The 12,312-nt window shown below is 49.2% G+C and overlaps 1 protein-coding gene across 2 annotated transcripts in view; it reads left to right on the top strand.

Moving 5' to 3' along the window:
* Positions 1-12,312, top strand: part of RASSF5 (Ras association domain family member 5) — a 79,375-nt gene that overhangs the window by 40,577 nt on the left and 26,486 nt on the right. The window contains exon 1 of one of the 2 annotated variants that reach the window (XM_066261513.1): positions 8,275-8,729. The exons of the other annotated variant lie outside the window; for it this stretch is intronic. Coding sequence (XP_066117610.1) covers positions 8,610-8,729 — 120 coding nt within the window. The 5' untranslated portion in view covers positions 8,275-8,609. Of the gene's footprint in view, positions 1-8,274; positions 8,730-12,312 lie in introns of those variants that run through there. 2 annotated transcript variants of the gene reach the window in all.

Here is a 12,312-nt window from a genome sequence, read left to right as displayed (position 1 = left end):
TGAATGAAGATTTGGAAAGACTTGCACAACAGCAAGCAGAGTTGACGAGCAAACACAAGGGGGGAGAAATGAAAAACTTCAACCCGTGGACCAGCTGACTGTCAAAACTTGGAACATGCTTCCTGTCACATATCACACACTGCAGCATGTGAGTATTGCTGTACTGACAATGTTTGGCTCTACGTATGCATGTGAGCAGTCTCTCTCACATCTAAAGAACGTTAAGACCAACATACAATCATGTTTAATGGATGGAAGTCTCAACGCCTGCATGAAGCTTAAACTCACCACGTATCAACCAGACTACAAAGCCATCAGCAAAACCATGCAGCACCAGAAGTCGCATTAATGGTAAGAAGTACTTTATTCATCATTAGTTAGCAACAGCATAACAACGTTATTAAAAAGAATTCAGAGACTTATTGTACTTTAAAAGTGTTGGTCTTACATAAAATGCACACATTCACTTGTATTTAGTGTTAAACGTATTGTATGGCTCTCATGGAATTACATTTTAAAATATGTGGCATTCATGGCTCTCTCAGCCAAAAAGGTTCCCGACCCCTGCTCTAGAAGCCAGATGTGCTGGCCAGAGCTGTCAGGGATTCGACTCCAGTAGACAGCTACCTCTGACAGGAGCTGCCCCCAAGCCTATCTGAGCAGCTCATGCCAACCCATGGGAGCTCACTGGTTTCCCAACCAGAAAGCTTCTGAGGCCCTGCTTCTGAGGAGGGACAAAGCTCTAGTACTTACTTCTCCAGAAATTCTTAAGCCTTAAGCCCTGGAGACATTTCTCGGTGCTCCTCACAGCCCCACCCCCTGCTTCTATCCTGGAAGCAGTGGGCTGCCTGAGCTGACCTCTGGCTGGGCCAGGTCAGCCTGAGGCTCTGAGGAGACAGCACAGCCCTGTTTCTATGAGTAGCAGTGAGAGACCTGTTCACATCTCACACTGGTGACCACACTGCCCTGGCCATCGGAGGACTGGCCTTGCCTGGAAAGGGGACTTAGGGAGTGGTTGTTGGTCAAACATAGCTTTTGTGCTTCTCTGGTCTTACTAAAGGAGAACAATTAGAAGGCAAACTCTTTGGGCCTGACTCGGACCCAGCATGAGCTCCTCAGGGCCTCTGCCTCTCCATGTGGCTGATGTAACTGCCTCACTGTCTTTACATGTCAGGGCCCTGTTGAAGCTGCTAGGCTGGTAGCCAAGCAAGAGAGGTGCAGTGTGGGCTGGAACCAGAGGCTGATTAAGGTCGGTTGAGGCCCCGGGCACAGAAGAAAATATTGGGCTCCTCGTCATTAGGAAAAAGTGTAAAGTTGGGGTTTCGTGGGGCCCTTCAAAAGTTGGGGTCCAGGGCATGCGCCTGGTGCACCTGTCATTAAATCCACCTCTGTCTGGAACCCCCAAGAAAGTGAATCTTCTGTGAGTTAACCTAAATGGTGTGCAGCCACTTACCGCTATAACAGGAAGTCATCTGGGGAGAAACTGAGCTCTCTGCTGTGCAGTTTCACACTGCCAAATACTCCTCCCAGGGTGGAGCATTCTTAAGATGCAACCCAGAGATACCAACATCTACTTCCCAGAACCAAAGTGGATTACAAACTAATTTTAAGAACTAGCATCTGGAAAAACCAACTTTGGACTAAGCTAAGAAGACTCTTCAACCAAAGAACACTGAAGAAGCCACACCGAGACTGGTAGGAAAAGCGGAAACGTGGAGAGGGCTGCCCAGCTCCCCGGAGTGAACGGCAGCAGGGAGAGACTCGCGTGGCGGGAATCGCAGAGCTCCAGGGAAAAGCAACCTGGTCTCATCTCTCCAGGCAGAGGAGAACAGAAGCTCCATATCCACGCATGCTGCAAATGGCTTTTCCAGTCTATCTGAATCATTACCAGCTAGAAGCAGCGGTCATTGGGACTTGGACATGAGCTGCAAAGTATAGAATGGTGACAACTCCAGTGCCATGTGAACTTTTCCTGGATGTGGACTTTTCCTGGACTCCTGCTCCCTGTGACAGCTCCTAACAGACTGAACTGTGGTTGGGTTGCATTTTTCAGGGATTTGGCATGGTGATGGGGCCAACTTGGACTTGGTGAACATGTTAAGGACACTACTCTTTTATGGATTCTTGCTGTATTGGCCAAGAGTTTGCTTAAAGGCTTTTAATCACTGTAAAAAAAAAAATAGAAGACTGGATAAAGAAGATGGGGCACATATACACCATGGTATACTATTCAGCTAGAAGAAATGATGACATCAGATCACTTACAGCAGAATGATGGAATCTTGATAACATTATGCGGAGTGAAATAAGTGAATCAGAAAAAAACAAGAACTTCAGGATTCCATACATTGGTGGGACATAAAAACGAGAGTAAGAGACATGGACAGGAGTGTGGTGGTTACGGGGGGTGTGGGGAGGGGTACAAAGAAAACTGGATAGAGGGTGACGGAGGACGATCTCTCTTTGGGTGATGGGTATGCAACAGAACTAAATGACAAGATAACTTGGAAATGTTTTCTTTGAATATATGTACCCTGATTTATTGATGTCACCCCATTAAAATAAAAATTTATTTATAAAAAAAAAGGTGCAACCCAGAGAGGACATGTGGGAAAGGTTGCTTTTGAGAGGCATGGGAAGGGGTGGGAGGTGTGGTCCCTATTGGCCAATATGTGTCAGGAAGTCAGGAGGCCATAGAAGGAGGATATTGGCAGGCAAGAACAAAACCACAAAAGGGCAGGGTGGCTGCTGAGAATGTGAATTTTGTGCAGCTGTAATGAGGGATGTGTAGTTGTGCCTGGAGATGGATGTGAACTGTTGACTCTTACACGGTGAAGGGCCTTGACCGACCCACTCAGAGTATGGAATACCACTGGAGTCATTGGAGGAAGGACAACAGTTGTAATGGAAAATTATCAGACACAGAGGCTCTGGGTTTAAAATCTGATTCTACCATTTACTTGCTGTGTGACCATTCTGAGCCTCAGTTTATTTACCTGTAAATTAACTTCTTCCAGGGCTGTACAGATTAAGTGAGATAATGAAATGTGTAAGAGCACCATAAGCCTGATATAATTTCTAATTTCATGTCTTCCTACTAGACTATACATTATGAGAAGGGAGAGACTACGTTATACTCATGCCTGAACTTGAACACTGAGGCTAGTGCTTCCCATGTAGAAGGTTCTCAGTAAATATTTGTTAAATGAATGTATGAAAGAATAAGCAGCTAGATTTTGACATATAGTAATTATCCATTAATTGTTAGTTGAAAACTGGCTAGAGGTTTTATGTTATAATAGGGGTCGGGAACCCTTTTGGCTGAGAGAGCCATAAATGCCACATATTTTAAAATGTAATTCTGTGAGAGCCATACAACAACCCGTGTATGTTATGCATTATCCAATAAAAATTTGGTGTTGTCCCGGAGGACAGCTGTGATTGGCTCCAGCCACCCGCAACCATGAACATGAGCAGTAGGAAATGAATGGATTGTAATACATGAGAATGTTTATATTTTTAACGTTATGATTTTTTAAATTATTATTATTTTTTCTTTTTCTGAAGCTGGAAACGGGGAGAGACAGTCAGACAGACTCCGCATGCGCCCGACCGGGATCCACCTGGCACGCTCACCAGGGGGTGATGCTCTGCCCCTGCGGGGCGTTGCTCTGTTGTGACCAGAGCCACTCTAGTGCCTGGGGCAGAGGCCAAGGAGCCATCCCCAGCACCCGGGCCGTCTTTGCTCCAATGGAGCCTCGGCTGCGGAAGGGGAAGAGAGAGAGACAGAGGAAGGAGAGGGGGAGGGGTGGAGAAGCAAATGGGCGCTTCTCCTGTGTGCCCTGGCCGGGAAAATTATTTTTTTAATTAAAGATTTGTCTGCGAGCCAGATGCAGCCATCAAAAGAGCCACATCTGGCTCGTGAGCCATAGGTTCCCGACCCCTGTGTTATAACAATGCCAATCAGATCTTGGTCCAGAAAGGTAACTTGGGCAACTAGGGGGCAGGGAGTTTGGAGGAGGCACAGGTGGGAACAAGGGAAACTCCTGGAAGGCTTTGCAATAATCTACGCTACAGCTACTGCATTCATGGAAATAGGAAATACTGAAGGGGAAGGAGCAGGTGGGTGTGAGGCAGGGAATAGGAGCTCAGTGTTGGACCTGCAGAGAGCACCCCTGCAGGGGGAGAGTGGGGTTCTCAGCGAATGCAGACCAGACGGAGGGTAGGGCACTCAGCGAGCAGTATCCCTCTGGAACTATCTGGGAGATAAGGAATTCTGAGACACGAGTCTGTGAGGTGTAGTTCTTACTGTTGCCACAGATGAGACTTAGGGCCCCTGGAGACATAGGAATGTAGTGGGAGAAGACAGTCAATGGCTGAACTCTGGAAAAGCCTGGGGGCTAAAGGGAAGACTTGAGCACAGGCAGACGGAGAAAGTAGTTCCTGACTTGTGTGTGAAGGGCTGTGATTTCAGGCAGTCTGTCTACTGTGAGAGCAGCCACAGGGTGAACGCTCAGTGCTGCAGCGTTCCAGGACCTGGGTTCTGCCGCTTCTGCAGCCAGACCAGCATTGGCGTGGCTCCATACGTGCCCCACAGCGTGTATGACTGTGTGTAAGTGACTTTATCTGCCTGAACCCCCTTTGCCCTCTGTAAAATAGAGATAATAACTGTGGCTTCCCCCTCGGTTTGTTAAATTAAATGATGCACATCAAGTTATTAGGTCAGTGCCCGTACATACTGGCTACAACTGATTTAAAAATACATTTCAGGAGTGGGGTGGCACTCATCCCAGTTTTCAGCCTCTGAACACTGATCTTCACCTCTGACACCTCTCAATTAGACAGATGAGGAAACCTGAGGTTCACATTTGCTCAGGATACCATATCAAGCTGGAGGAGAAGTTGGGACTAGAATACCAGCTTCTGACTTCTGGTCTTATCACACAGCTTTTCTGGAACAAAAAGAACCACAGTGTGGATCTGATGGTGAGATCAGGCCACCTGTCAGGATTGCATTTGAGAGTGAAGAAAGCTTAAAATAATGTTTTTCATCATCTGACACTTTGAGACAGGAAAGTTGCCCATTGACCATTTCAGTGGGGCTTTCTGAAGCCCAGCACGGTACCGTGGATGTAAGGCTCCGGATGTACTGATAAGGGGCAGGCTCCTCTTCCCCTGTCCAGGGACAAGAACAGCCAGCTCCCATCCTTTATGTCAGGGGTCCCCAAACCACAGCCCTCACGGGCCGCATGCTGCCCCCTGAGGCCATTTATCCGACCCCTGCCCCCCCCCCACCACACTTCCAGAAGGGGCACCTCTTTCATTGGTGGTCATTGAGAGGAGCATAGTTCCCATTGAAATACTGGTCAGTTTGTTGATTTAAATTTACTTGTTCTTTATTTTAAATATTGTATTTGTTCTCGTTTTGTTTTTTTACTTTAAAATAAGATATGTGCAGTGTTCATAGGTATTTGTTCATAGTTTTTTTTATAGTCCGGCCCTCCAATGGTCTGAGGGATAGTGAACTGGCCCCCTGTGTAAAAAGTTTGGGGACCCCTGATTTATGTGTTCACCTCCAGAGACATGAAAAGCTACTGCCCGGGCTCTCGGTGCCCCTTTCTCTCCCTCCCCGCCCCCCACCAGTCTATCACTGCTGTTGGTTATTCATCAAGAGGCCTTTAGACACTGAAAGGAATCCAGCCTTTCTCCCTTAGGGACCCTGGAGCTTCAGTCTGACTTTTCCCTCTCGGAGGCTGGCCGACTTATTGTATTATATGTGATCTTTGCAGATTTTGTCTAGTCCCAGGGTTTTCACCAGCACAGGCTGTTTTCCTGACTTTTTACATGAGGCTTCCTTCTAAGCCTAGGTTCATGGATAGGTGAAAGGAGGCAGGGAGAGACTAACAAGGAGTTAAGAGGCTTTGAAAGTAATGAGCTATGTTAGAACATGTTGTTTCCCTCAGTTTCCTCATCTGTAAAGTGGAGATAACATCTGCTTTCAAAGTTATAGAGCAACCTAAGCAAAGTAATGGGTGTTAAAAGGGCTTTGAAAAGCTCTATTTAGATGTCAAGTTTTCATAATATTTGGGATGGCCCAGAGCAGCACCTGAAAGAACACAGTGTCACTTAGAACATTTCCTAATCGGGTCTGGCTTCTAGTGTGCTGCTCACAAGGAGAAATTCATGCTGACTCCTGGGGTACTTTGGCTTGGTGTTTAAGAAAAGGTTTTTAGCTTTATTTTAAGACTGCACATTTTAAATGTGTAACACTGCAGTTGCTTTGCAGAGTTCTCTGTGTGACTCCAAGAACACAGTGTGGCCACAGAGAATCTGGGGCCTGTTTTTTCCTTAAGCATTGGAGTCCCACTGAGCAAGAAGTTCCTTGTATAAAGAAAAGTGTGTTTCTTTGCTGACTGGACAAAGCAGGTAGGCTGTTATTGATGGCCCAAGGATCATGCAGAGCACTCCTCTTTGCAGGGTTCATTATTATGGCATTGGACTTAGAGATACTGGTGAGGCCAATACCAGCTTCCTTTGCCTGAACCCCTGTCTTTGGGGAACCACCCCAAAAAAGAACATACTCATCTGAAGAAAAGATTGCTCCAGACAAAGCCAGAACCTACCTTTAACCCCATTAATGTGAGCTCTTCCCCTCCCACGCCCTGTAGCTCACCCTAGCCCCGCCCACCGCTGCTGTCTACCTCCACCTTTTACCTCCCTGTCCAGGGAGGCAGCTACTGGTATTGAGGGTGAGCCTGGGCCAGCGGCTGGGTGGCTGGCTCTCGGCTATCTTGAGTTTGTACCTGTCAGGCTTCTGGGAGAAACATGGCATGGGAGGAAGGAGACAACTTGGGCTGTAGTTTGAAAGCCGCTGGAGCACTGACAGATTTGGCTCAAGTGGGGGAGGGAGCGGGTTCACCCACTTAAAAGTAACCAGAACTTAAAATGGAGTTGGCAGTTTGGTGTCTGGGCTGAGTCTAGCCCTCAGCCCTACCTGTACGCCAGGACTGCATTGTTACTTAACCGCAGGAAAGCCTCATAGACTTGGAGAGAGTTCTGAGAACCCCCCCCCTTAGCCGCTCTCTGGGGTCCCATGGGCACCATGCCCCTAGCTTTGCCAGGCTCTGAAGGTTTTGTCTTCTTTTTCTGGGATTCCAGGTAGCACTGTATTGAAAGATGGCAGAGTGCGTACATCAAAACAGTCCTGTTTCTATGAGTGACTACATTACAGCGGCCAAGAGCATAGGCCCTAGAGTTGCACAGACCTGAGTCTCAGTCCCAGCATACATGTCCTGCTGTGTAACTCTGAGCCTCAGTTACCTCATCCATAAAATGGGAATAATAATCTCTATCTCCAGGCTATGGGGAAAGTTTAATGACAGGCTGCATGTATAGCCCAGGGCACATTCAGCCCATGTTTGAACTGGTAGCTATAACTACTGTGATACAAATATGGTCTGGGAAGTTGTGTGGGGGTTGCCCTAATTTCTGTGAAGGGTTCAGCCCTGATCAAGGAAAGGGGTTCTTCACCCAGTCTGATGGGGAAATGTAAATGAGCTGTCCATGGTGGTAATGACAAGATCTGGCAACGACCCCTCTTGGCCAGACTGTTGGGAAAAAGCATGAGTAACCCTGGTGTGTCTGCAGACGCCTTCAGCAGCTTGAGGCTCCCTGAGGTCAAGTGCCAGTGGGTGGAAGGGTGGCTTGCTCTCCAGGTTGCAATAACTTTGCATATGATTTGCATCAGCTTGTGGGGCCCCTGCAGTTTCTTCTGGCATTTCCAAGTTAAAATACTGCAGCTTCTCTAGGCAGGCCAAATATTGATTTCCTTCTTCTCCAGTTACTTCTCTAACTGCTCTGCTTGACCTGTCTTCTTCACCCAGTGAATAGGGAATGAGAGAGGTGAGGAGGTGGATGGGAGGAAGGGAGGAGGGCCAGGATCGACCTTCTAGCACATTCAACGCAGTGAACATGAGCTATCATGGGTGATGAGAAAGCTGTTTGCAGAAGGGTAAAAAGAAGATAGAGGGAATTTTCCCCCTCCCCCTCGGGTCCATCCTGGTCTTTTCCTTCCCTGCATCCTTAATCTGACCTATGGTGCCCTAAGTCCTCTGGCCACCTGGGTCGAGGCAGCAGTCGGGTGGAGAGGTGCAGGGCTGGGGCAGGAGGAGAAGGAGGAGGCGCTGTGACAGCCAGCACAGCTTTGAGGAACCTTTCGAGAGGAAGTGGCTTCTGAACCGCTCTGGCCGTACTGGGGGCAGGAAAGGCGCGGGGAGGCGGGGGAGGTGTCACGACGCACTCTGCGCTCTGCGCGGGGCGGAGGGAGGGAGCCAGCGCAGAGGACATGAAACCGCAGAGGCCCAGTGAGCCGGCAGCGAGGCAGGTCCGACCCGTGTTCGCAGCCGCTGGCGGTGCCCGGGAAGGGAACGGGTCAGCCTGCCACCCGAGCCACGCGGACCCAGGGTGAGAAGCCGAGGTCACTGCCTGGCCCGGGGAGGGCTCGGAGCTCCCCCGGTGGAACCTGAGGAGTGTCCCCGCCGCCCCGCACCGCATTCTGAGGCGGCCCAGTGGATGCGCTTGCCCGCTGCCTCGGCTGGGCTCCAGCCTAAATGACGGTGGACAGCAGTATGAGCAGTGGATACTGCAGCCTGGAGGAGGAACTAGAGGATTGCTTCTTCACTGCTAAGACTACTTTCTTTAGGAATGTGGCGAGCAAACATCCTTCTAAGGTAAACTTAATCAAATACAAGAGACTCTCATGGTTGGTGTGGGGAGAAGAACCTCTGTGGTCTATAAGGGAAACGTTGCTCCTGGCAAACAGGCAAAGCCATGTGATAGCAGAATGGGAGGGCAGTTGGTTGCCCTGGGGGCCCTCCTGAGCTTGGCTGAGCAGACCTGAGGTTGGGTCTAGAGCCCTTCAGGAACAACCAGCAAACAAGATTCTCAGTTGAATGCTCTGTTCAGCATTTCCTGTCCCTAGACCTTTTCAAAATGGCTCTATAGGATTTGGGGACAGGCATGACTCATGGTTTGGCCACATGCTCACCTGTTTCTGGAAGGGTGATAGGACAACCCTTCCTCCCTCCCTGCCTCCTTCCCTGCCCCCTTTCCTTTTCCTTCCTTCCTTCCTTCCTCCCTCCCTCCCTCCCTCCCTCTTTTCTCTTTCTCTCTCTCTCTTTTCATTTTCCCACAAATCTAAACTCTGGAGCTCTAGATGGAAAGTGGATTTCACCCAGTCTTTCTATAGGACATTCATAGGTTGAGACTTCCGTATTGTGAGTGGCCAGAACCGTCTTAAAACGCAGTCCAGCAACTTTGCAGAAGTTCAGGGTGTTTTCAGAGACAAACTAAAACTTCTCTCTTAAGGTTGTTGTCCTATTACCATTTTAACTTCCTGGGTTGGTTGGAAGTAATCTAAAGGGGTTTGCGTGTGTTTCCTAATGGGGTTCTATGTGCTTCCTAAAGATGTCAGTCCCTTGACAGCCAGCATGCCTGAGTCCCCTGGCCCCTCCCTCCCAGTGGCTGCAGAGCCAGCAAACTGCCACAGATTGTTAGGAGTGGTGATAGACCTCTGCTTATGTGTTTATCTATTTTGTTATTGCTGTGAAAGGGCTCTAAGCCATCCTCGGAGAGGTTACCTAAAAGGAGCTGTTTGTAGACCAAAGTGAGTTGTTCAATTTCACAGGCATGTGCAGGCTCATCATTAATTTAGCTGTCCTATACCTATAGAATTAACCCAAAACTTCCCCAGGCCTGACTCTGAGGCCTCCTTTGTTAATAATTAATCTTGCCTGCAGGCCACATTTGCTGGTTCTTGCCGTCAGACAAGCAGACCTTTCAATTGTGAGAGGACATCCAGGAACCAAAGGAGAGGGGCTTTGGTTTTAGTATTTGAAGGAATCTACTTAAACTGACCCCTCAGCCCATGCTATTTTCTGGGGCACCGCTCATAAGGCTGGAGAGCAGGGCTTGCTCTGGAGGGCTGGGGGCAGAGTTAGGTAGGTTGCAGAGAGCATGGCTTACAAGGGGGTGTCCCCTTCTCTTTGGGTTCTTGCCTGATTGTGTGGATCACTCCTAAGCACCACTCCCTCCCCCCCCCCCCCACACACACAAGGCACTCCAGCTATCTGAGGCCTTTAGACCAGTGGCTCTCAATGTTAACTGCACACTGGAATTACCTGGGGAGCTTTAGAAAATGAGGGTATTTGGTCCCACTGCTGGGGATCTGATAGAATTGGCCTGGGATGCAGCCTGGGTATTGGGGTCTTATAAAGCTCTCCAGGTAATTCTGATGTATAGCTGAGTTTGAGAATCATTGCTCTAGAGAGTTTTGCTGCTGCCTGGGAAGGAAATGGTTCCTGTTTTTAAAACAAAGTTCAGCCTAAGTGGTGTGACACGGTGAATAGAGCGTTGACCTGGGATGCTGAGGTCCCAGGTTCAAAACCCCGAGGTTGTTGGCTTGAGCACAGGCTTATCGGTTTGAGTACAGGGTCACTAGCTTGAGCACAGGGTTGCTGGCTTTAACATGGGATCTTCAATATGATCCCATGGTTGCTGGCTTGAGCCCAAAGGTTGCTGGCTTGAAGCCCAAGGTCACTGGCTTGAGCAAGGGGACACTGGCTTGGCTGGAACCCTCTGGTTAAGACATGTAAGAAGCAATCAGTGAACAACTAAAGTGACACAACTACAAACGGATGCTTCTCATCTTTCTCCCTTCCTGCCCACCCTCCCCCACTGCTGAAAAATAAAATAAAACAAAGCTTAGCTGCAGGCTGTAAGTGCTTGGTCCTAGAAAGTGAGCTTTTTGTATGATTGGGTGGGGAAAGGGACACTTCAAAGCTGGGGTTTCTTTTACTCGGCAAATGAAACAGGGAGTTGTTTTGGTATTTCTCGGGAGAAGTAGAACTACCTTATGAGAAAACATGCTGGGGTGGGGAGTGACCTGTTCCTTGGCCCACACAGCCTTCTCCCTTCATCCCCCCAAAAGTAGCCTCACTCCTGAAAATGCACCTTTGGTTTGGCGCCCACATCAGCTCTTTATTTCGTCTGGTTCTTTATCTGTTGCCTACCAGGAGGCCTCTGCATATCTCCCTACCGCATGTTGCCCAAGCCTTTAAGACACTCATTTTGTTGAACTCCAGACAAGGCTTAATGCTTCCCAAAAGGAAGGGTGGTGGGCCTGGCCCCTCTTGTCCCTGGCCTCTGCCTGACTGCAGTCTGAGAATAATCCTGATGAGATTCAGAACTACCCTCAGGGACAGTTTTCCTCAGCACCAGGATAGCATTCAACACAGTGTTCTTCAGGGGGCAGGGAGGACAGGGCCACCTCTGCTGGCAAGACAGCACGGCGTGGCCCACAGACTGAAGGCACAGCAGGGTGTGTGTGGCCCACTGAGAAGCTGGGTGAGCTTCATTCAGATGTTTCAGCCTTTTCATCCTCCCAAGTGTTTTTCCACCTTTAATAACATTTTCAGTTCATTACTCCCTTGGAGCATTTCTGGAGAGGGTTTCAAAGAGACCGGTCAGATCCCGACCCTATTCTGACCCCTAAGACGATGACTTTTTCCTTTCTAGAGAGAGATTGCATCTGGGCTCCTAAGGGAATTTCTTTTCCTGTCTCCAAGGAAAGGCGTTTATGTGTTTCCCTGTCGCTGAGAGACTGAGGCCCCCATCCTGGAGAGGCTGAGTGGCTTCTATAAATAGCCTTGTCAGAACAACCTGTGTCTTTGTCGGGCCAGGGCCTGGCTGGAGCAGAGCCCTGGGGATGCCTCACCGCTGTTCAGGGTGCCACACTGGGAGCTGGCACTGATGGGCCTCCAAGGAGTTCCCCAGGCCTCTTTCCAACCCCTTTGGTGGGATGTGGGAAGGAGGTGAGACAGCCAGAGAGGATATGGGAACAGGCCCTAGGCCCTAGCTTGTTCTCTCCTTTCAGAAAATGGCAGCTTCCTGGGGCACTGTGCCTCATCTGATCAGGGCAGGGAGGTTTGGGGTCACATCAGGTGTGATTTCAGGGGCTGAGACAGTGCCCTCTGGGTACTTCCTCCTTGGTGGGGCACAAATAGGCTCGCGTTTCCGAAGGTTATGCCTGTCAAATGGGACTCCTGGTAGCTTGTAGGACCCGTCCGTGTGCTCAGTGGTGCAGCCCCAGTGTGTGCGCCATCCCGGCCTAGTCTAAGGTATTGAGTCTCGAGGGCTCGGGGGTTCGTCTGAGGTCACACAGCAAGTATATGGTGAAAGCCTACATCTCTTGCCTTCCAGCCCAGGATTTTTCTGTCTTCCTCCTAAAAGAGGCAGGATTAGACACTCTGTAGG

Source organism: Saccopteryx bilineata, chromosome 2 (assembly GCF_036850765.1).
Source record: "Saccopteryx bilineata isolate mSacBil1 chromosome 2, mSacBil1_pri_phased_curated, whole genome shotgun sequence".
Lineage (NCBI taxonomy): Eukaryota > Metazoa > Chordata > Mammalia > Chiroptera > Emballonuridae > Saccopteryx > Saccopteryx bilineata.
This window is presented reverse-complemented; position numbering and strand designations above follow the sequence as displayed.